At 44.6% G+C, this 24,320-nt stretch overlaps 3 protein-coding genes and 1 long non-coding RNA gene across 12 annotated transcripts in view; 2 read left to right on the forward strand and 2 right to left on the reverse strand.

Moving 5' to 3' along the window:
• The window catches only part of Myo19 (myosin XIX), a 30,740-nt gene extending 29,629 nt beyond the window's left edge, over positions 1-1,111 (reverse strand). For 2 of the 4 annotated variants that reach the window (XM_090351189.1, XM_090351187.1), the window contains exon 1: positions 518-964. The gene's annotated coding sequence lies outside the window, so the exon portion shown is untranslated. Of the gene's footprint in view, positions 1-517; positions 965-1,038 lie in introns of those variants that run through there. The other 2 variants (XM_090351188.1, XM_090351190.1) reach the window with 2 other exon arrangements.
• Positions 1,056-4,838, forward strand: Pigw (phosphatidylinositol glycan anchor biosynthesis class W). 2 transcript variants are annotated; one of them, XM_090351192.1, is made up of 2 exons: positions 1,056-1,141; positions 2,865-4,838. In XM_090351192.1, exon 2 carries the CDS (start codon positions 2,876-2,878, stop codon positions 4,382-4,384), a length of 1,509 nt encoding a protein of 502 aa, XP_090207318.1. In that variant the 5' UTR covers positions 1,056-1,141; positions 2,865-2,875; the 3' UTR covers positions 4,385-4,838. The 2 variants fall into 2 exon arrangements, with proteins under 2 accessions (XP_090207318.1, XP_090207317.1); XM_090351191.1 differs by lacking the exon at positions 1,056-1,141 and adding an exon at positions 1,148-1,551.
• Positions 4,839-4,994: 156 nt separating this feature from the next.
• Positions 4,995-7,237, reverse strand: LOC150051983 (uncharacterized). Its single transcript, XR_016538370.1, has 3 exons — positions 6,976-7,237; positions 5,962-6,883; positions 4,995-5,621 (listed from the first exon to the last, which is right to left on the reverse strand). It is a non-coding gene; the product is annotated as an uncharacterized LOC150051983 (long non-coding RNA).
• Positions 7,238-7,288: 51 nt separating this feature from the next.
• Ggnbp2 (gametogenetin binding protein 2) overlaps positions 7,289-24,320 on the forward strand; it is a 34,753-nt gene continuing 17,721 nt past the window's right edge. For all 5 annotated transcript variants that reach the window (XM_090351195.1, XM_090351197.1, XM_090351196.1 and 2 more), the window contains exons 1-5: positions 7,289-7,456; positions 8,031-8,286; positions 16,784-16,864; positions 17,320-17,573; positions 19,953-20,051. In XM_090351195.1, the coding sequence (XP_090207321.1) occupies positions 8,194-8,286; positions 16,784-16,864; positions 17,320-17,573; positions 19,953-20,051 (527 nt within the window). In that variant the 5' untranslated portion in view covers positions 7,289-7,456; positions 8,031-8,193. The remainder of the gene's footprint in view (positions 7,457-8,030; positions 8,287-16,783; positions 16,865-17,319; positions 17,574-19,952; positions 20,052-24,320) is intronic.

The raw sequence follows: 24,320 nt of genomic DNA on the forward strand, positions 1-24,320 counted from the left end.
ATCACTAGCTCCTCCCTCCTCCCTCTAAGCTTCTCACTTTCTTGGCTGGGAGCACTGTGGGCGGTTAGACTGGTGGAAGGGCTGGGTAAGGGTCCCCAAAGCCCGCTGACTCCACAACGGGCTCCTGGCGGGCGGGAACTGGAGCTCTTGTTTTGAGTGGCGTGCCAGAGCTGGGATGCCACTCCGGAAGCACCTGGCACAGGCAGCGTATGCCCTTCCCGGGAAGGTGGACATGACCCCAGACAAGGGCGCGGTTGCTTGGTGCCTTTCGGGGCCAGCCGCCCCCTCCTTGGTCCCAGGGTTGGACTGAGAGGAACGATCGACCGACCCAGTCTGACAGCCGAAATCTCCTAACCCGGGTCCCCTGACCACAAAGTGAAGGGTGACCGTAAAAGGTCCTTGTCCAGGGCGAGGTCTGTGAACTGGGCGACCTCCTGAGAATGTACGGGTCCAAAGGAAAAGGGAAAAAGGGAAAGGGGGAAAGGCCGACTTCGAGGAGAAAGATATCTCCTTCTACCTTAACGCTACTGGCCTCTGTCCCTTCGGGGCCGTGCGGGGCTTCGGTTCAGTGCTGGGGGCGTCACTCACGGGTCCCACGGCAAGAGCGGCCGAGTGTGCAGTCCCGGCCGGGGAAGACGGAAGGATGGGTGGGCCGACGGAGGCGGCGGGAAGAGCCTGAGCGCGAAGGGAAGAGACGGGGCGGGAGCCACCCGGGAGGAGAGCCGCTGGGCCGCCGGATCGCCCCCGGCCGGCCGAGGTTTGAGTTAAGTGGCCGGGCGCCCGGCGGCTCCTCCCCGGGGGCGGGGCGCGCTCCGCCGGCGCGGGGCGCACGTGGCCGCCGGACGCTGGGCCTCCGCGGGGGATGGGGTTTGAGAACTGGAGTCTGGGTGAGTGGCAGTGTGACGGCCTCCGGTGTTCCCGGGGGAATGGCGCGGGGAGCGGGTTCCCAGGGCCCCCGAGGCGCCCAGGGCTCGCGGGCGGGTGGCCGCGGCCTCCTCGGAGGGGGCCTCCCCGTGGGGCCGTCGGCGCGTCACGCACCTGTCCCTCTTCCACAGGTGGGCTCAACAGTGCTACCTCAGAGGCTCTGGGCCGAGCTAGCCGACCCAGCGAAAGAAAGGCCCCGGGAGCCTGAGGCAGAGAGGTAGGGAGAGGCGCCATCGCGGGCGGGGTCGCGCGGGAACGGCTGACCCGGAAGAGCTTGCCGCGCCGCGGCCGGCCGGAAGCGCCTGCGGAGAGGCGGAAGCGCCGGGCCCCGCGGGGGCCGTGGGACCGGGGCCGTGGGACCCAGTCTGTGGCTCCACGCGGATGTCCCTCCGCCGGGGGCCCCCGGACCGTCCTGTGCAGACCGCTGTGGCGGAGGCGCTGCGAGTCAGGAAAAGGACGTTTAAAGGTCAGCCGTCCCCGGCCGTGTGCGGGAGAGGCTGGGCCCCAGCGGCCTTCTCGGCTGACCCACGGATGTGTCCTGGCAGCGTGCCGCCGCTTTTCAGGCCGTGACTCGTGGCAGAGGCTCATTTACACCTTTTTTCTTTTTTTCCAATGCTACAAGCGCGGGTACGTGCCCTTTACGCTATGCATCCATTCATTCTGTTGACCTGACAATGAAGTAGAGGTGTGGGCCACTTGTATCCGAGGCGGGAGCTTTTAAACCTCTGAACAGATACCAAGGACCCAAGCTTCAAAGTGTGCTGAAAGCTTCCCTCTCTCCCTCCTTGGGGTTTGATTTAGTCCTTCGAATCATGTATCCGATTCCCCTTCCAAAGTGTTTATGTACCTGAGTGTGCCAATGTCTCATGCCTATAAATCCTCTGTACTCAGTAGGGAGAGATTTGAGGACCCAGGCTCAAAGCCATCCTGGGCAGAAAACTCTGTGATAGTTTTACCTCCAGTTAACTACTAAAAAGTGGGAAGCTGTGGTTCAAGTGGTAGAGCGGTTAGTCTTATGCAAAAACCTTTCTTTTTTTTTTCTTTTGGGCCAGTCCTGGGCTTGAGCTCAGGGCCTGAGCGCTGTCCTTGGACTTTCTCAAGGCTAGAGCTCTACCACTGGAGCCTGAGCACCACTTCTGGCTTTTTTTCTATGTATGTGGTACCGAGGAATCAAACCCAGGTCTTTGTGCATGCTAGTCAAGCAAGCTACCACTAGGCCACACTCCCAGCCTGCACTAACCTTTTCTTAAGGGCAGTGTTCAGTTCCTGAGTTAAAGCCCCAGTACCAGCACTTAAAAGTTTTTCATGATGTATGACATACACAATACTGTGCTCTAATATAAATTCCTGTCTCACTGCAGTATCATTCTTAAGGTCTAAATCCCAAATTCACCTTCATAAGATTGTCTTTTACTGAAAACAGGCAAAAAGCTTCCTGCCAGAGGCTGAGATCTGAGGATTGAAGTTTGAGGCCATCTGGAAAGGAAACTGCGAGGCATTTTGTCTGTCCCGAGGCTTGAATTCAGGGCCTAGGCCCTGCCCCCTGAGCTCCTTTTGCTCAAAGGTAGCACCCTACTACTTGAGCCACAGCACCAGTTTCAATTTGTGTGTGTGATTTAATTGGAGATAAAAGTCACATAGACTACTGGGCCCCGGTGGTTCCTGGCTATAATTCTAGCTACTCAAGAGGCTGAGACCTGAGGATCATGGTTCAAAGCCAACCCAGGCACAAAAGTCTATGAGACTCCAATTAACCACCAGAAAACTGGGAAGTGGTGCTGTGGCTTAAGTGGTAGAGTGCTAGCCTTGAGAGCTCAAGGCCAGAGTTCAAGCCCCATAACCGAACCAAAAAAAAAAAGGAAAAGAATAAGAGTGAAGTCAAGCCAGCTGCATACATAGGCCAATTCCACAAATCCATTTCTCTGCTCTTGTTTTCACAGGAAGAAAAAAAATGTCTCAAAAACAGATGAAGGAAGATTTTGTCAGTAATCTCAATGGTACTAGTGTACTGGAATTTACCTCCGGTTTGAGCTTTCCTGCATTCTGTATCCTGTGCAGAGGTCTCCTGATTCTTTTCTTACATCACCTGTGTTCTTTCTCGAATACCTGGAGAAGTCGATTCTTCATTGACTTGGCTGTTTTTATATTTCCCATGATGTTCCTTCTTACAATTTTGGCTTCATTTGTTAGCTTTAGTTATCTCATCGTGATTACCTGTGGAGCAGTGCTGTTGTGTCAAATATACCAGAGGAGGACATGCTATACCAGAATCCCTTTCCATAAAATCCTTGCAAAGTTCTTGAAAATTAGCCTTGAAGCAGAATATAATCCAGCTGTCTCCTGCTACCGTGTGATTATCAGTGTATTTACGGCTATTGCTATTTTGGCTGTGGACTTCCCAATTTTCCCCAGAAGATTTGCCAAGACTGAGCTCTATGGGACAGGAGGAATGGATTTTGGAGTAGGTGGCTTTGTGTTTGGGTCTGCAATGATTTGTCCAGAGGTTAGGAGACTATATGTCCAGGGGTCCAGACTTAATTATCTTAGAAAATCATTGTGTTCTGTCTGGCCATTAGTCTTCCTGGGGATAGGACGATTAGTTGTTATCAAATCCATAGGCTATCAGGAACATTTAACTGAGTATGGCGTTCACTGGAACTTTTTCTTTACCCTAATAGTTGTCAAATTGGTAACATCACTGCTTCTCATTATTTTCCCGCCAAATACATCCTGGATTGTGGCTGTTAGTGTTATTGTGTTTTATCAGGTTTTCCTTGAGTTTACTCCACTGAAGAGATTAATTTTGTATGGCACTGATGGCAGAGGCACAAGGGTTGGTTGGTTCAATGCCAACAGAGAAGGTATAATGTCTACTCTGGGATATCTAGCAATACATATGGCTGGTGTGCAAACAGGGTTATATGTGCTTAAGAAGAGAACATGTATCAAAGACTGGATAAAAGTAACATGTTGTCTTCTATTGTCAGGAATCAGCCTCTTCATATCTCTTTATATAGTTCAAGTAAATGTTGAAGCGGTATCTCGAAGAATGGCCAATTTAGCCTTTTTTATATGGATACTTGCTTCTAGCTTTGTCCTTCTAGGTTGTTTAGCATTGAGTGATATCATTTTGAGTTTTGCCAAATTTCTAATTAAAGGGGCTCTAGTATCATGTTCTTGGAAACTTATTGAATCACCTACAAAGATAAAGCAATCCATACATCCAGTTTCAGAAGCTGAGAAAAAGGAAGCCAGTCTTTGTTTAATCACAGCTGTGAACAGAAACCAGCTATTTTTTTTCTTGCTGTCAAATGTGACAACTGGCCTCATCAACCTGATGGTGCATACATTACACAGTAGTACCCTGTGGGCTTTATTTGTGCTCAGTTTCTATATGTTTGCCAACTGTTTAGTTATATATATACTCAACTTGAAAGGTAAAACTATAAAATTTTGGTGATTAATAGGAATAAGGTGTATGCATTGGAACTTTTTTTTTTTTTGCCAGTCCTGGGGCTTGAACTCCAGGTCTTGGGACCGTCCCTGAGCCTCTATGCTTGAGGCTAACACTCCACCACTAAGACACAGCACCACTTCTGGCTTTTTCTGTGTGTGCGGTACCAAGGAATTGAACCCAGGGCTTTGTGCATGCCAGGCAAGCACTCTACCACTAGGCCATGTTCCCAGCCCCTGAAATATTATTTTAATGGGAAAGAATAGATAAATATGAAAGAAATGTTTTTAGCAACCCAGTTCTAATCATATTTTATTATAAAAGTATCAGTCCTCTATGACAGCAATGATATTTCTTACTGTGTCTCAACATCGTATAACAAAAACCAATAGAGAGTAAGGAATTTGTGACTTGTTGTAACTTATTAAATGCCAGTATTTTAAAGACTGTTCACAGTGTTTTGTTTTGTTTTCTATTTGCCTGTGCTGGGGCTTGAACTCAGGGCCTGAGCACTGTCTTTAGGCTTTCTCAAAGCTAGAGCTCTACCACTTGAGCTACAGCATCATTTCTGGCTTTTTCTGTGTATATGGTACGGAGGAATTGAACCCAGGTCTTCTGTGCATGCTATGCAAACACTCTACCATTAAGCCAAACTTTCTGCCCCTTGTTTACAGTTTTTAACACTGCAAAATTATAGGTTATGGAGGAGTATTTCTGCTTTTTTTTGTTGTATTTATAGTGTTTACACTGAATCACGTTTACATGAAGACATTTCAGTATGAATTGTGGTTTTTCTGTACGTCTCTGTTGTTTAACTTAAGTCTTTTGATAAGGAATAAGGAGCACTGGAATAAGAGGTGAATGTTTAAAAACATATTTACGAGCCAGGCACAGTGGCTCACACCTGTAATCCTAGCTACTTAAGAAGCTGAGATCTGAGGATCAAGGTTCAAAGTTCAAAGCCAGCCCAGGCACCAAAGGACCTGAGATACCTGTAATCCCAGCTACTCAGAAGGCTGAGATCTGATTTTCTCCTGCCCTGGGTAGCCAGCTAGGACAGGAAAGTCTGAGACTCTTTATCTCTGATTACCAAAAAAGCTGGAAATGGAGCTGTGTCTCTAAGTGGTAGAGTGCTAGCCTCGAGTAATAGAAGCTCAAGGACAATGCCAAGGCCCTGAGCTCAAGATGCAGTATAGGCCAAATTAAAAAAAAAGTCCCTAAAATCCCAAACCAAAAACTTGACCTTATGCCGGGGCCTCCCGGCAGCAAATTGGGATTCCTGAAATAAGGGGCAGGGACTGGAAAAATTAGAAGAGAGACAAACACATCGGGTCCAGGAGGTCTGCAGCCCAAGCAAAAACTGCGCGCGTTTATTCTTAACTCAAAGTTTATATCCCTTCTTGAGACCAGGGCACTGCCAGGTGTTACATCCAGATGGTTAATCAGGGAACTGTTGGGGGTTACATTCATATGGTAAATCTCAGATCAATTGAACAGGAGAAGGCCAAAAAGCAATAAGACAATCAAGCAATTATCTGATGCAAATCAAAGTACAGTTTGATTCCACTCTTGCTCCCGACAACCTTAGAAGCCTCTGTATTTTTTTTCAGTGTCTTTACATAAAATAGAAAACTTTTTAAATGTCACTTTTATTATGTACTCCAACCTTCCAAAAGCTGCATGCACATTCTAGATATTGAAGCTAATGATCACATTGTTCTGTTCAACATGGCCAAAATACATAAATACTTAACTGATAAATCACACCTTTGGGACTGAACAATGGTTCTTCTAGTTTATTACGTCACTTACCCTAACAGTGACCACACAATGTCATAAGCCAACAAGGCTAAGACTACACTGTGTTCTTTTTTGTTGTTGTGAATTTGTGAGACTTCATGTGATGATCAAGTATGTTTTAAAGGTCAGTAACAGCTCTAGTCTATTCTCCCAGGGCAGAATGTGGTAGAATCTAGTATAGATCCAAGTATAGAACTGTCCTTAAGATTAATCAGTTGATAAAGCAGTGAATGCACCATTAAGATTATGAAGTCGTTCAGAGGCAAAATACTTTCCAATAAGAATCTGACTTTCCAGCAGGCCTCTAAACCCCTCAGGGTCAGACAGGAGGATGTGGCAGCAGGCAGTGTAGAGGAAATTTGCTTTACGGATGATCTGCCACTCGGGAGAGGGTCAGGGGGAAAAGGGCCTTTGGCCACTACTAGTACTTTGCCCAAGGCAGTCTCTAGGTTAATATTAACTCAGCCCACTAAGTTCCTTTGGCAAGAATATGTAGGTAAGTCACAGCCCTGTTTTCCTTTTGCCTCAGTTGTAACCAGGAAAAACCGTCAGTACACAAGCGTTTTCTTTTCCCGCAGCGAGATCTCCACGCAGTCTCAGATTGGGAAGCAGTGATGCGGCAGCCAGGCGGCGAATCAAGGTGGCGGGGCCCCTTCCTCCTCCAATCTTCCAGATGTACAAGGCGGACTAGGTGGTGTCGAGCCCCTGGAAGCCAAGGCCAGTGTGCCTCCCCCCACCCCCACCCACTGTCACCACTTTGCCGCTCCCCCTGACTTGGTTCACTCCACCCCACTTACCCAAGTTTTCCCTGGGTCGGCCTGGGTCGGCTCGGCTGGGTGCGTGGACGGGGGACTGAGGTGAAGTCTGCCGAGTCCTCCTGCAGCCTCCCTGTGTGCCGATCGGCCTCGACCAGACTGCGGGGAGGGCGCGGGCCAGGCGGGAGAGGCCTAGAACACCCCACGGACCCCACTCGCATTTCGCAAGCCTGGACCCAGGCAAGGGAGAGCCGCAGTCTCGCGAGAAGAGGCGGGGCCCCGCCCGGAGCCATAGGCCCCTCCCTGCCCCGCCCTCCCCATGTCCCCCGCCCTCCCTCCCCCACTCCCTGTGGCGCGAGCGGCTGGCAGATCCGGGAGAGGAAACGGCATTCGGAGCCGCGCTCCCGCCCAGGCTGGCCCCGACGCGGGCCTCGTCAGCCGGTAACGGGGAGCAGAGGTGGGGGTCAGGGAAGCGACCGTGAACACGGCGAAGGTCAGAACCGAGAGCCCTCCGCCAACAAGGGTGAGGACCGGGGCCGCGCTCGCCCCCACCCCGGGACTCCGCAGCGCCGAGGCGGGGTCGACCCCTCCCAGGGGCGGGGTCGCGCTGGGCAACTGCAGTCTAGGGGACCAACTGGGCGGGGCGCGCCGGGGCAGGGGCCGGGGTCAGCTGGGGCTGGGGTCATCCCGGCGGCGGCGGCGGCGGCGGCACGGAGCGGGGAGTGGCGGGGCGGTGGGCCCAGGCCGTGGGTGGGGCTCCGGAGCTGGGGCTCGCGTGACGGCGAGGAAACCCCGGGGTCGGCGGGTCCTTTCCGCCTCTCCTTTGGACCCTGACTGGAGGCCGGCGGGCGGGCGGGGAGGGGGGGCGGGAGGAGGGGGGACGGGAGGATGTGGGGGGGAGCGGCGCGAGGGGGCGGGTCCCGGCCGTGCTCGGCGCTGATTGGCTGGGCCCGTGTGGAATCGGGTGATGGGAAACGCCGCGCGGCTCTCCAGTCTCCCCGGCTCGTCCGCCCTCTCTCCCCTCCCCCGTGGCGAATGTGCGGCGCGGCGGCGGCGGCGGCGGCGGGTGCTTACGCTCGCGGGGTTGGCTGTTGCAGGCAGTAGCTGGGAGGAGGCGGCAGCGGCAGGAGCGGCGGCGGCGGTGGCGGCGGCAGCGACAGCAGCAGCGGCAGCGGCAGCGGCAACAGCGGCGGCGGCGGCAGCAGCAGCAGCAGCGGCTGGGAGGAGGTGGTGACGGTGGCAACGACAGCGTCGGGGACGATGGCGCGACTGGTGGCAGTGTGCAGGGACGGGGAGGAGGAGTTCCTCTTCGAGAGGAGGCAGATTCCCCTCTACATAGACGACACCCTCACGGTGAGCGGGCCGGCCGGGCTGGGCCCGCTGCTCCCCCGGCAGCTGTTCCCCCTCCTCCCCCTCCCGCAGGCTGAGCGCTGCGCACTGGAGAGAGAGTGTGTTGCAACTCCTAGGCGAGGCCTTCTTCTCTCCAGCAGGCCCTACAGACTCGCCTCTGCAGTGGGTCCCTCTGTCTCTTCTGGGAGCTCCAAGTCTAGGCCACCGAACATACTTGGAGCACCTCTCTGCTTCCCCCCTCCCCTTTTGGGTCCCCCCGGTTTTACCGCCCCCTCCCCCGTTCCCTTTGGGAGATGCTGTTTAGCCAAAGCACGCGCCAGGGTAAAGGGTTGAGGGATCTCTGGCGTTGAGGGCCTGTGCCTTACTAAAGCCACCTACCCTCCGGGAGATTTAATTGTCTGAAAACGTCGTAGCTGCATTGCTGCCTGTGTATTTTCTGTTTTAATACAGTACTACATCACGGTAATTACTGAGGACAGAGTGACATGTGCCTGCACAGGAAAGATTCCACTGAAATGATTTCGATTTCGTTGTAGGTAGTTCTCATATCGCCAGGTACATTGAGACACTTGAAATTAATGTAATGCTAGGCTATGACTCTTCAAAATGATCTGTCTTGGCATTAATGGGTCTTTAGTTTACAGAAAGTGTAGTTTTTGAAACCAGATTATTGCACATAGAAAGCTGATCACTCATTGTGAATGTAAAGACCCAATCCTGGGTGGCTGGGAGGTGTGTTAGATTTGCTGACCCTCTACCTAGTGTTGTACTGCTTCCTTTAAAAGGAAATGGCAGAAATTTGAATTGAATCTCAACAGGAAATGGGTACAGTTGCTTGTCACTATTTCTTAAGAAATGAACCATTTCTGAACATCTTTTGAAGTCTGCACTTTGGTGTTGAAGCTTTGGAGTGTACATTTGCCTTTTATGATAAGGTGTACATAAGTCCCCGCACCTTTGGCTCCCCCCACCACCCCAGTTCAAGAGTGGTTTATTTTCTTCCTTACTATTAGTCATTTTTTTCAAGTATCTGTTGGAGATTTTCACATTTTATATAAAATGCAAGTCATTGTAGAGATGCCAGTCTTTGCCTTCCTTTTTGCCTGTCTCAGTTAAGACTTGATTGAGCTGCATTACTTTTAAAGGATTAAAAGAGCTATTGAATTTATGATTTAATTGGTTAGAACTTTCCAAGTGAAAATATTTTTTAATAGGAAAGGTAGAATGATTTGGTTTGACTTTTTTTCATATATTTTTATTGTAATTAATAGAAGGGTTACATTATATTCACCAGATAAAAGGTGCGTTACTACACAAACATTGATACCCTTTCTCATGTCTTGGTCCCCATTTGGCTTGATTTTTAAAGTATGACTTTCCCTGATGCTTTAGAAATTACTTACAAGTCCTGGTTATGATTTCTATGCTTTTTTTTTTTTTTGCATTAGCAGTATAGTGGGTATGTATTTAAAACAGTTAAAAAACCAGACAAACCCTAGCACTCTGAACACATTTAAATGATTCCTTTCTCATTGTGAAAATTTTTGATGGGATTGACTTTTGTTGGTATTTTCATACACTTCTAAACACATCATTTAGTAGCAATCTTAGATTTTTTTCTTTAGATTTTTTTTGTTTGTTTTAGAATGACTTTGAATTCTTTGTTCGGTCCTGTAAATTTGTATATAAGATAACTTAAGTATATAATAGGAAAACTAACATGAATTTGAAAGTCTTTAAAGAATTCAAGGCTTAGTCTTTCCATATGCCCATATAACCACCTTTAATGTGAATGCAACACATTTGTCATAAAACACTTTAAAATAACCAATGTATATATGTTCTTCACAGTATAAATTTCCTTTTTTTTATTTTTAATAGAAAAAGATGTCACTTAGCACCATGGTTTAGTATGGCACTTACTTTGTACTGTAGTAGGTGGTTGACATTGCTTTTGTTGTTTTGTGGACTTGTGACCAAGGCAAATAAAATTTAAGCTTACTTATTTCAAGATAACATTTTATTTAAGAAAAGGTACAATTTTTTTGTTTGTTACTAATAGGTTTTTTTTTTTTTTTTTTTTTTGCCAGTCCTGGGCTTGAGCTCAGGGCCTGAGCACTGTCCTTGGACTTTCTCAAGGCTAGAGCTCTACCACTTGAGCCTCAGCACCACTTCCGGCTTTTTTCTATGTATGTGGTACCGAGGAATTGAACCCGGGTCTTCATGCATGCTAGGCAAGCACTTTAACCACTAGGCCAAACTCCCGGCCCACTAATAGGTTTTATCATTTGGGAATGAGTAAGACCTTTTGTTACTTTGTGTTGTAAACTTCTGCATAGTCATTGAATGCTGGTAGTTATTGACTGTCAGTGAACATTTTTAGCATGCATCATATTCAGGAAGAATGTTTCTTATGGGACCATTTACTAAATACCATTTAAAGGAAAAATGCAAAGCAAAACACCTGTTGGGAAAAGGGGCAAGAAGAAACAAAGTTTATGCTCTACTCTGGTGTGCTGATACTGTTTGATGTCAGTATGTGCCTGAAGTTAACATTTGGTTCCTTCTTTGTTTCTAGAATGTAGATATGATTCATTGAGGAAACACTGTATGATCTTTATTTCAAGTGCATGGTTTTAGATTTTTGTTAGCAGCTAGCTGTTAGTCTAGTTACAGTGTTTATAGTTACAAATTTTATCATTTGAGTGCTGAAATCTTCTGCCTCTGTTTAAACTTTTGGATTTATAAAATGAAATTAAGCTTTATGTGGGGCTGGCTGTGTAAATCTGGTGCCTAGAGTACCTTGACTAACAAACTCTTGAGTCCCAATAGTACTAAAAAAAAAACAGAACCAAAACCAAAAAGAAGTTCCTGTGGTTGTTTAGTCCTTCTGAGAGCTTGATCCAGGTATATTTGAAAGAAAATTCCAAAATAAGTAAATTGGTAGATACTTAGGAAATGTTAAGTTATATATGGCCAAATGCTGTTTGTTGTATTTAAATTATAAAATAGGTAATAGAGGAATGAAAATGTAGAGATATTCTTTTTGTTTTGTTTTCTTTTTTTTTGGTGTGTGTCAGGCCTGGGCACTGAATTCAGGGCTCGAACATTGTCCTTGGGCTTTCCTCAAGGCTAGTGTCTACACTTGAGCACAACCCCACTTCTGGCTTTTCTTTCTTTTTTTTTTTTAAGCCAGTGATGGCTTGAACTCAGGGCCTGAGCACTGTCCTTGGGCTTTCTAAGGCTAGAGCTCTATCACTTGAGTCACAGAACCACTTCCAGCTTTTTTTTTCCTATGTATGTGGTACTGAGAAATCAAACCTTGGGTCTTCGTGCATGCTAGGCAAGCACGCTAGTACTAGGCCAAACTCCCAACCTCCACTTCTGGCTTTTCTATGTATGTAGTACTGAGGAATCAAACCTGGGTTTTCCTGCATGCACTTTACCACCAGACCAAACTCCTGGCCACTATTATAGGAGTTTTAGAAATACTTATTTTTTAGTGGGTCATGGGGCTTGAATTCTTTGAGCCTCAGTGGCGCTGTCCCGGAGCTCTTCAGCTCAAGGCTACTGCCCTGGAGCAACAACCCCACTTGTGTTTCCTAGTGATTAGTTGGAGATAAGAGTCTCAAGGTCTTTAGTGCCTAGGGTTGCTTTGAACCTTGATCCTTAGACCTCAGGCTCCTGAGTAGCTAGGATTACATGCGTGAGCCACATTGCCCAGCTTGGAGATTAATAATTTTAAGCAAGTAGGTTTTTGTTTTTGTTTTTGGTCAGTTGTGGGGCTTGAACTCTGGGCTTTGGTGCTGTCCTTGAGTTCTCCAGCCCAAAGCTCTACCACTTTGAGCCACAATGCCACTTCAGTTTTCTGGTGGTTATTGGAGAGAAGAGTTTCACGGACTTTTCGTGCCCAAGCTGGCTTTGAGTGGTGATCTTCCAGTTACAGGGGTGAGCCAGTACCCCTCCCCCCGTGCCTCTAATCCTAGCTTCTCAAGAGGCTGAGAGCTGAGGATCATGGTTGAAAATTAGCCTGGGCAGGAAAGTCTGTAAGACACTTAGCCTCCAATTAACCAACAGAAAACTGGAAGAGGAGCTGAGGCTCAAAGTGGTACAGTGCTCTTCTTGAGTGAAAGCTCAAGAACAGAGAGGGCCACAACGGACTTTTTTTTTTTTTTTAACAGGAGGGACAGGGAATGTGGCTTAGTCATAGAGTGCTTACCTACATGCATGATGCCCTGGGTTCAATTTCTCAGTACCACAGAAACAGGAAAAAGCCAAAAGTGGCTCTTTGGTTTAAGTAGTAGAGTGTTGGCCTTCAGCAATAGAAGCTTAGTGATAGACAGTGCCCAAGCCCTGAGTTTAAGCCCCAGGACTGGCAGAGAAAAGGAAAAAATAGAATAAAAATATACACTTATAGAATGTTGAAAAGTAACCACAAAAAACAAATTACCCATAATTCTCTTCTTCTTAGATTAGTTTATTCTAGTTCATAGAGATAATAAAATAAAGATTGTCTTCTATAATTTTATAACCTGCTTTTATTTGCTAAATGTTGTATGACCAAAGTGATCACTAATTTTTCTTTTTGTGTGTGTGGTTTTTTTTTTTTTTTTTGGCCAGTCCTGGGCTTGAGCTCAGGGCCTGAGCACTGTCCTTGGGCTTTCTCAAGGCTAGAGCTCTACCACTTGAGCTTCAGCACCATTTCTGGCTTTGTTCTATATATTTGGTACTGAGGAATTGAACCCGGGTGTTCGTGCATGCTAGGCAAGCACTCTATCACTAGGCTAAATTCCAGGCCTCTCTGATAGGAATTTTTAACTGTCTGAAACTTTTGCAATGAATGGTAGCATATCTACTTGGGGATTAGGTGGTTAGTATTTGCTAAAAGCTTGGCTTTTAATAGTTTTCTTTCAACTCTTGATTTAACATCTGCTTTTAGCATGGTGATAGAATACAAAAATAACAGTGGATGAGGAAGTAAAAGAGTAAAGCCAAAGTGCCAATAATTTTGATAAATGTAAACCAGAGTTGAGTAGAGTTTGTGAGACTGGATTATAAACAGATTTGTGTGCGTGTGTGTGTGTGTGTGTGTGTGTGTGTGTGTGTGCGCGCGTGTGTGGCAGGGGATCATCAGGACTAGATACTTAGAGTGAAAGTGGGTAATAGATTCAATAAACTGTAAAGCAGAATTGTTGTACAGTGACTGGTTCACTTTTTGCCTAGTATGCGTAGGCAATATCATCATGAAAATGAATACTAATGTTCCTCTGTGAAATCACACCTGAAGTGTCTAGCAGGACTATCTTCCCTTAGGTAATCTAGAATCTCAGATTAAGTCTAGGAAGTGCTGTTAAAGAATGGAGGAAATGTGCCTTCCCCTCCCACTCCATCCTGCTTTTGTTTTGGTCTATCATGGGGCTTGAACTCAGGGACTGAGCATTGTTGCTGACCTTTTGTGCATAAGGCTAGTGCTCTGCCACTTGGAGCCACCGCTTTGCCTCTGCCTTCCCACTTTTTTATTTGTCATGTCTTTTAAGATACTAAACAACATATTATTATTGGATAGAAAACAGTGAGGTAAAAAAGCTATTGTCCTCACTGTTTGAAAGACAAGGGCAAAGTGATTTATTTAGAGTAATATCTAAGCCAGATAATATGGAATGTAAATTAAAGAGAAAATTTAGCACTGTATAGTCCAGAGAAGACATAGAATGAGTTAATTTTGACCTTTACATTATTTGGTGCAAATAAATTCTAAATTTTTTGGTGATACTGGGTTTGAACTGTCAGAGTTTTATTAGGTAGGGGCTCTACTTCTTGAGCCATGTCCTTAGTCCTCTTTGCTTTAATTATTTTTCAAATAGAGTCTTGCGGTTATACCCTGAAGGTGGCATGAGCCACCATGCTTGGCTTTTGTTTTGTCATTTATTGAGTCTTTTGTTTTGTTTTTTAAGTATCCTTGACTAGTCTTGAACTCAGAATCTTCCTGCCTCAGCCAACTAAATGTTGTTTATTTTTGCTGGTCCTGGGGCTTGAACTCGGCCTGTCCATTGTCCTTGGGCTTTTTTTTTTTCTCAAGTCTAGTGCTCTACCACTTGAGCTATAGCACCACTTCTGGTTTCTTTTTGTGTATGTGGTATGGAGAAATGGAACCAGGGCTTCGTGCGTGCTAGGTCAACAAACAGTCTACCACTAAGTGACGCTCCTGGCCCATACTAAATGTTACAACAGAAATGTACTTATAAAGCATGCCTAATAACTTTTTCTTTCTTTCTATTTTTGGTGTAGTTCTGGGGTTTGAACTCAGGATCTAGGCACTGTCCCTGAGCTTTTTTTGCTCAAGGCTAGCACTCTACTACTCACCACAACTTAACTTCTGGGCTTTTGGTGATTAATATATGTTCCTTCTCAGGCTGGCTTTGAGCTACAATCCTCAGATCTCGGCCTCCTGAGGAGCTAGGATAATAGGCTTGAACCACTGGAGCCCAGAACCCAGCCTTTTTTTTTTTTTTTTTTTTTTTTTGCCGGTCCTGAGCCTTGAACTCAGGGCCTGAGCACTGTCCTTGGGCTTCCTCAAGGCTAGAGCTCTACCATTTGAGCTTGAATAATGTGGAACGTTGTATGTTTTGTCTGTTGTTTTAGTAATCTTCATTGGATTACTTGTAGCTACAGTATCAGACTTAGTACATGGGTAAAGGTCACAAATGAAAGTGCTTAGAATAATATGTAGTATGTATGAAGCCACATTAAATGTCATTGTTACTGCTCAAACTCTTTGGGTCTTATTGGAAGACTGAGATGAAAAAGTAGAAACAAAATGTTGGAGGTTGGTAAACCTGAAAATTAGAGCATCACTGAAACTGAGACTTGTCTGTATATAGAATAGACTTCCAGAATAGGAAAAGCTGTTGCAATGGAAGCATGTCTTTGAACATGGCATAGTAATTGTAGAATTAGAAGTAGAGAACATTGACTGGTGAGTTCCTTCAGCTTAGACATAGTAAATGTACATTTAATGTAGTAACACATACAAGATATGTGATAATACATAAAAAGTCATCTGTTAGGCAGTGGTGGCTCACCCCTAACTACTCAGGAGGCTGAAATCGGAGAATCACGGTTCAAAGCCAGCCAGGGAGGAAACTCCTCAAAAAAGAAAAAAAATGCTGGACTTGGGGGCCAGGTACATGGCCTAGTGGTAGAGTGCTTGCCTAGCATGCACAAAACCCCAGATTGGATTCCTCAGTGCCACATACACAGAAAAAGCTAGAAGTGGTACTGTGGCTCAAGTGGTAGAGCCCTCACCTTTAGCAAATACAGCTCAGGGACAGCACCCCGGCCCAGAGTTCAAGCCCCAGGACCTCTAAAAAAGAAAGTCAAGCCAGTGGGGTGGCTTACGCCTGAAATCTAGCTACTCAGGAGGCTAAGATCTGAAGATCAAGGTTCAAAGCCAGCCTGGGCACAAAAGGACCTGAGACTCTTTATCTCCAACTAACCTCTAGAAAATGGGAAGAGGGCTTGGCCTTTGAGCTGAAGAGCTCAGAGATAGTGTCCAGGTGGAGTTCAAGCCCCATGACCCACCCCCCCAAAAAAAAATAATTTGTTGTTCCATTTACAGATAGTTGCATATGTATTTTCTTATTTGTGTAAGATAAAATTTGCATGCATATAAAAGAATTTAGATAACTAAACATAAATTTTTGAATCATGAAACACAGTAGAACAGCTCTGGATTGTTAAATTTGTGTTTGCATCATTGTCATCTTAGAATCTGCTTCACAATTCAGGATTCTTTTCAATTCCCTTCCTCCCTCCCTCCCTTTCTCCTTCCTTCCTGCCTGCCTGCCTGCCTGCCTGCCTGCCTGCCTGCCTGCCAGCCAGCCTGCCATCATAGGGCTTGAACTCAGGCTCTCCAGCTCAAGGCTACCACTTGAGCCACAGCACCACTTTTGGTTTTCTCGTGGTTAATTGGAGATAAGAGTCTTACAGACTTTTGTGTCCAGGTTGGCTTTGTTTGAACTTGGATCTTCAGATCTCAGCCTCCAGAGTAGTTGGGATTTACAGGTGTGAGCTATCTGTGCTGGGCAAACAAGTATTCTTATTAAATTGAGAAAATGTCCTTTTATCTATTGTTTACATTTTCCTTTGCCATTAATGAGGCCTTTATGTTATTTATTATTGCTGGTCCTGGGGCTTGGACTTAGGGCCTGACCACTGTCCCTAGGTCTGTTGCTCAAGGCTAGCCCTCTACAACTTGAGCCACAGTGCCACTTCCAGCCTGTCTGTTTATGTGGTACAAAGGAATCGAACCCTAGAGCTTTCATGCTTGCTAGGCAAGCACTCTATCACTAAGCCACATTCCCAGCCCTACAGCCCTACCTTGTCTTGTTTTAGTTTTGTGTGTGAACAAATCTGGCTTTAGAGTTTAGAGCTTACAAAATAGAGTAACATGTTTAAAGCGGATAAAATGTATTATTTATGTTCTGTTTGTATTTTAAAGATGGTGATGGAATTTCCTGACAATGTGTTGAATCTTGATGGGCATCAGAATAATGGTGCACAACTAAAGCAGTTCATTCAGGTAAAGTTGGGTTTTTTTTGTTGTATGTTTGTTTTGTGGATCATGGGGCTTGAACTCTACCTGGTTGCTTGCTGTCCATCTTAAGGCTACTCCTTACCCCTGGGCCTGGGCAGTAATCCTGAGTTCTTCAGCTCAAGGCTGCCGCCCTGCCCTTGAGCCAAGCCCCACTTTCCATTTTCTAGAGGTTAATTGGAGATGTGCCTCAGGTCCTTTTGTGCCCAGACTGGCTTTGAACCTTAAGCCTCAGATCTCAGCCTCCTGAGTAGCTAGTATTACAGACGTGAGCCACCTTACCTGGCTCAGGTAGTTTTTGAAAGTTGTTTTCAGTGGTGTGTGCATGCACACACGCTTGCAAATGTGTTTTAAAATGTAGGTATGTTTTAATTTTTTTACTTCGGATTCCCTAAATATTGAGACTGCACTGATATTAATTGTATTTTTTTTCTTTCTTTTAGCGACATAGTATGCTTAAGCAACAAGATCTAAGTATTGCCATGGTGGTTACATCCCGTGAAGTCTTGAGTGCACTTTCTCAGCTTGTCCCATGTGTTGGTTGTCGTCGTAGTGTGGAACGCCTCTTTTCTCAGCTTGTAGAGTCTGGAAATCCTGCCCTTGAACCCCTGACAGTAGGGCCCAAGGGAGTCTTATCTGTAACTCGAGGCTGTATGACCGATGCAAAGAAGCTTTATACATTATTTTATGTACATGGGTAAGTGTGATCAGGAAAGATGTTTTTGTTAATTTTAAGCAGCTTGGTGACCATGGGACAGTTTTTCTGGACACTGTCCCTAAGCTCTTTCACTCAAGGCTAATCCTCTCTCTTACTTTGAGCTACTTCTGGTTTTCTGGTGGTTAATTGGAGATAAGAGAACATTTCTTGCCTAGGCTGGCTTTGATCCATGATCCTTAGCTCTCAGCCTCCTGGCCTTCTGAGTAGCTAGAATTAAAGGTGTGAGCCTCCAGCTTTTTTTTGGCCAGTTCTGGGGGCTTGAACTCAAGGCCTGAGCACTTGTCTTGGGCTTTCTCAAGGTCAGAGCTCTACCACTTGAGCCCCAGCATCATTTCCAGCTTTTTTCTATATATGTGGTACCGAGGACTTGAACCCAGGTCATGCATGCTAGGTAAGTAGGTAAGCACTCTACCACTAGGCCAAACTCCCAGCCTTTTTAAAAACAAAAAAACCTAGGAGCTGTGTAAAACCAGTGTGGCTATTTGGTCTGCTTCAGCCAGCTCAGAGTTCTGGGAGGTAGTGGATTTCCCTTTTCAGTGGTAAGTGGGTATATGAGGACTGCAGATAAATTGGTGAGCCTACTTGAAAACTTGTGAATTATTAGCCATCTTTATATCAGCTAAAACATAGTCCCAATGCATATGTTTTATGCTCAACTTTGTTAAGAGAAGACAACTTACATTTTATTTTATACTTTAATGGTTTTACCATTTCTGAACCCTGGAAACTTAATTTGTATATCAATCTGCTTAAAATGCTAAAATACTTAATAAAATATGCATATTTTTAAGGAAAAAAAACAAACGGGTTTGGGGCCAGGAGTTTGGCCTAGTGGTAGAGGGCTTGCCTATCATTCACGAAGACCCAGGTTCAATTCTTTGGTACCACATACATAAGAAAAAGCTGGAATTGGTGCTAAGGCTCAAGTGGTAGAGCTCTGGCCTTGAGAAAGTCCAAGGACAGTGCTAAGGCCCTGAGCTCAAGCCCAGGACTGGCAAAACAAAACAAAAAAAACTAGGGTTTGAACTCAGGTTCTTACATTTACAAACATGGTGCAGTACCTCTGAGCCATTCCTCACTGTTTTGTTTTTTTGTTTTTTTTTTTGGCAATCCTGGTGCTTGAACTCAGGGCCTGAGCACTGTCTTTGGGCTTTCCTCAAGGCTAGAGCTCTTATCACTTGAGCCACATCACCACTTCTGGCTTTTTCTCTGTATGTGGTACCAAGGAATCGAACCTGGGTCTTTATGCATGGTAGGCAAACACTCTATCACTAGGCCATGCTCCTGGCCCTCACTGGTTATTTTTAGGATAGCATTTCCATTCCTACCTGGGCACACATTTATACCATGATCCACCTGCTTTAGGCTTTTAGTAGTTGGGTTTATAGGCATGTGCCACAGTATTTTGCTTCCCTTTCAGTGGAGATAGATTCTTACTCAGGCTTACCTGGCACCACACTTCTTCCAGTCCTCCTTTGTAGCTGGTATGACAGGTAGTCACTGTTGTACCCAACTATGGGTGAAGAAGGGTTCTCATAGATATTTCTGTCTGGGATGACCTCAAACCTCAATCCTTATGTGTTCTCAGCCTTGTAAGTAGGTAGAATTGTAAGTGTGAGACATTGGCACCTGTTTTTTGGATAGCTTCTAGATTCTACTCTAAAGTAGAAAAAGGGATATGTTAAGCAAATATATAATTTGTTATAGGTTACAAAAACAGCTTTTAAAAGTGATAGAGAATGAATGGATAGAACTAATATGAAAGGTAAACAAAGGTCATGGAGTGACACTGAGTATTTATGAGCTTAATGAAGTGAGTAAGGGAACCATGTAGTTATCTGGGAGAAGGTAGAGAAGAGGGGCTGGAAGTTTGGCCTAGTGATAGATTGCTTGCCTAGCATGCACGATGACCCCAGTTCAATTCCCCGGTACCACATACATAGAAAAAGCTGGAAGTGATGCTGTGGCTCAAGTGGTAGAGTGGTATACGTGTGTGTGTGTATACATACATACATATATACATACATATGTGTATGTGTATGTATATATGTATGTATTTTTTGCCAGTGCTGCCTCTTGAACTCAGGGCCTGGGTACTGTAGTTGGGCTTTCTCAAGGCTAGTGCACTTCCACTTGAGCCACAGTACCACTTCCAGCTTTTTCTTTGTGTGTGGTACCCAGGAACTGAACCTAGAGCCTCCTGCATGCTAGGCAAGCACTCTACCACTAGGCCATACTCCCAGCCCCACATCTTTAAAATTTTATACTTCTTTCCAAAAGGCAGTAGTTTTTGAGGTTTTTTTTTTCTAATTTGGAAGAAAAAAGTTGATCAGCTTTTAATAGTTTATTTTTTATTAGGTCCAAACTAAATGACATGATAGATGCTATTCCAAAAAGTAAGAAGAACAAGAGATGTCAATTGCACTCCTTAGATACACACAAGCCGAAACCTTTGGGGTAAGTAGAATTGAGTGACACAATCCTTCATCACTGTTAAGATGTTAAATATTGTTCATATTTAGTGAAAAGAATAAAAACTTTGCCAGTTTCAGTTTATTAGTTGGTTATACTCTGGCATAAGTCAGAATAAATTTGTTCCTTCGTTCTATAGGACTTTTCCATTTGACTATGGAAAGTCTATATAGATTTGAGTTTCAAATATTTTTTCTTAAAATTTATGTAACTAATATCAGTTTTCAAAGTGACAGTTCCTTGATCTATACTCAAAATGTATAAATTATTTTTCCTGCCTTATATCTAGTGTCCTTATAATTTATTAGTGATTAAAAATGAAAGTGATGGGGGGGTGAAAATATTGAAGGAGTGACACAGATTAAGATGCATTGTATATATATAAACTGCTTTGTTGAATGACAAAAAATTCAATACGTATCCTAAAAAAAAAATAAAAGAAGTGAGGGAAGGGATGGGCTGGGAGGAGTGGATAAGAATGATACAAAGAGTGACATTGATTCAGACACTGTATTCATAAACTGCTTTATTAGATGGCAGCTCTTGCATAACTACTTAAAAATAATGAAAGTATTCAACAAAAGCAAAAAAGCCATGAGTTAGTTTTGGCAATGTTTTTTTTTTTTTTTTTTTCCGCTTGTTCTGGGGGCTTGAACTCAGCCTCCTGTGTTCAAGTCTAGCGCTCTGCCACTGGAGCCACAGTGCCATTTCTGATTTTGATTAGTTTATTGGTGATAAGAGACTCATGGGGGCCGGGATTTTGGCCTAGTGGTTAAAGTGCTTGCCTAGCATGCACGAAGACCCAGGTTCGATTCCTTGGTGCCACATACATGGGCAAAAAAAAAAAAAAAGCCGGAAGTGGTGCTGAGGCTCAAGTGGTAGAGCTCTAGCCTTGAGAAAGTCCAAGGACAGTGCTCAGGCCCTGAGCTCAAGCCCAGGACTGGCAAAAAAAAAAAAAAAAAAAAGACTCATGGGGACTTTTCTACCTGGGCTGATTTCAAACGTGATCCTTTAAGATCTCAGCCTCCTGAGTAGCTAGGATTATAAGCTTGAGCCACTGGTGCCTGGCTGGCAATGTGTGTTGATGGAACTAATTTGCAACTCTCTTGGATAGATGCTCCAAAATCCGACTCTACTTTTGCCTCATCTCCTGGCATGGTGTCACCTTTGTCCCTTACAAAATTGCTGGGTGATGTGCCAGGAGTTTGGCCTAGTGGTACAGTGCTTGCCTAGCATGCACGAAGACCCAGGTTCGATTCCTTGGTACCATGTACTTAGAAAAAGCCAGAAGTGGTGCTGAGGCTCAAGTGGTAGAGTTCTAGCCTTGAGAAAAATCCAAGGACAGTCCTCAGGCCCTGAGCTCAAGCCCAGGACTGTTTAAAAAAAATAAAATTGCTGGGTGTGTGGATAGCAGTATGATGAAAAGTCTTATAATTTGAAGGAAGTTTCTAAGAAGTAACTTTTATTTTGGAGAGAATAAGATGAATATAAAACTGTACTTCTGGGGCCAGGAGTTTTCCCTAGTGGTAAAGAGTGCTTGCCTAGCATGCACAAAGATCTGGATTTGATTACATGATACCATATATGTAGAAAAAGCCAGAAGTGGTACTGTGGCCCAAGTGGTAGAGTTCTAGCCTTGAGAAAACCCAAAGACAGTGCTCAGGCCCTGAGTTCAAACCCCAGAACTGGCAAAAAACCAAAAACCCAAAAAACCCAACTGTACTTGTGAGGGTTTTTTTTTTTTTTTTTTTTTTTTTGGTGGGTCATGGGGCTTGACCTCATCCTGGGTGCTGTCTCTGAGCTCTTCAGCTCTTGGTTATCACTCTACCCTTGAGCCAAGCCCTACTACCCGTTTTGGAGATAAAGAATTCTCAGGTTCTATTGTGCTGGGGTTGGCTTTCAACCTTGATCCTCAGATCTGGCCTCCTGAGTAGCTAGGATTTTAGGCGTGAGCCACTGCACCTGGCTCAGAGTGGTTTTATTTCTATGCCTAGGAATAATTTTGTTTTTTGTTTGCCTGTGGGGCTTGAACTCTGGGCCTGGGCACTGTCCCTGAGCTCTTAAGCGCAAAGCTAGTGTTCCACCACTGAGCCTCAGTGCCACTTCTAGTTTTTGGGTAGTTAATGCGAGATTAGAGTCTCAGGGCTGGCTTTGAACCACGATCCTCAGATCTCAGCCTCTTGAGCAGCTACACTGGTGCCTGGCTATTACTATGCTTTTGTTTTATGTGGTATTAAGTAGGTGAACCCAGAGCCTCATACATGCTAGATAAACACTCTACCACTATGCCATATTCTCAGCCCTTTTTTTTGTTTGTTTGGGTTTTTTTTTTGTGGCTCATGGGTCCTGAACTTTGGGCCTTGGCGCTGTCTCTGAGCTCTTCAGCTCAAGGATACTGCCCTACCCCTGGCACCACAGCCCCATTTTGCATTTTCTAGTGGTTAATTGGAGGTAAGGGTCTCACATTCTTTAGTGCCCAGGCTGGCTTTGAACCTTGGTCCTCAAATCTCAGTCTCCTGAGTAGCTAGGATGACAGGTGTGAGCTACTGCACCGGCCTCCTCAGCCCGTTTTGTTTGTTTTATTTTGTTTTTCAGAAGTCTCACTGTGTTGCCTAGGCTGATTTCTAATCCATGCATTGAAGCAATCCTCTTACCTCAGCTTTTAGTACAATTAGAAATTATACAAGAATGTTTTCCCATCCCATGTACTTTTGCACAGATTGAATAGTGAACTAACAGATTTTCTAAGGCATCTTAGAAGGCATCTTGTTAACTATGTCACTAATTGCAAATTTGTGACATAGTTATGCAGTTTCCAACTGTGTTACTCTAATACTCAGTTGATGCTCAGCTGCTTTTATTACTGTTTGAAGTATCTTTTTACATTGTTTGAATGGGGGTCCAAACAAGAACCACGTATTACATGCTATCTAAATAGAGAACACTCTGAACCCAGCATAGCTCTCTAGGCAGCCTAAAGTAGTACATAATGATAATTGTTATCTTACATACTTTATCAGTATCTTTAGATATTTTTCTCATATTGAATGCAGAATTCATTCTAGTTTTCTTGGTAGAGAATGACTTTACTGAAGACAAAGACTAGTATAGTATAGCAAAAAACCTGCCTTTCTGGCTCCCTCTCTTCTTGTCTTCCCCTTTTCCTGTCTTTTCTCTCTCCCTCCTTTTTATGGGTTTCTTCTCTCCCTTTCTTCCTTCCTTTTTCCCTGCCTCCCTTCTTTCCTCCAAGATGCTAGAAGAGATCCGTCCAAGGGCATCACACATACTAGGTAAATGCTGTACAACTGAGTGACATTTGATATTTCCACTGTTATACCCTTCCCCCACCTTTTATTTAAACTTCATAGAAAGTGTAATCTATTAGATTCCTGCTAGAAACAATTCAGATCATCATTTCTGAGAGTGTTCGTACATACACAAGTAAATCTAGGTTATTGTCTGTGTGGTACCTAAGTTTGAGATCTGTAAGAAAAAGTCTAGTTTGGGGTCTCTTGTAGCTGAAGATTATCTTAGAGAGAGATGAATGATATGACCTAGAGGGAGAAAGTAGAAGAGAAAAGAATGGTGAGAAATTTACTCTAATTATATATACATTTTAAAAAGCAGCTAGTAAAGAAAATTGAGAAAGTGTGTCCTGATCTAGGTAAGAAGCAGCAAAGTAAAAGAGTGTTTCAAGAAAGCCTGGTCAGTGGTGGTGAATGTTCCTGAGACATTGAGGGCCTCATAGCGGACATTGAATTTAGCTCCACTGAGATAATTGGTAATCATGACAAGCAGAGCCAGTGGTTGTGGAGAAGCAGACTCAGATGAGTGGGTACAAAGGTGAATACATGTTAAGTTGTAATGGATTAAGTTATGAATAGAAGATACAGGAGGAGAGTAAAATAAGTAGAGTTTTAGAAAGCTTGATTTTGAATAAATCTTTATGACCATATAAAGGATAGATAGATTATGGATAGAATCCTGAGTTGTGGGGCACTCAATCATAAGTGTAAAAGGAACTATAAAAATTGAGACCAGAATTTAACATGAAAGAAAGAGCAGGAGTTAAGGTTTTTGTTGTAACAAATAAGGAGAGCTGAACCTTGGCTTGAGCACTTGTGAGAGGGATTAGGAAGCTGAATTGAATGTATGACCTTAGGTTGGGCTAGGGTTTGAGAAATACTTGTTAGCTATGTAGAGCAGGTTAAAGATTCAGAGATTTTTTTTCCATCCCAAGCATCCAGGGCAATG

This window comes from Megascapheus bottae, chromosome 17 (assembly GCF_031878675.1).
Source record: "Megascapheus bottae isolate mThoBot1 chromosome 17, mThoBot2.hap1, whole genome shotgun sequence".
Lineage (NCBI taxonomy): Eukaryota > Metazoa > Chordata > Mammalia > Rodentia > Geomyidae > Megascapheus > Megascapheus bottae.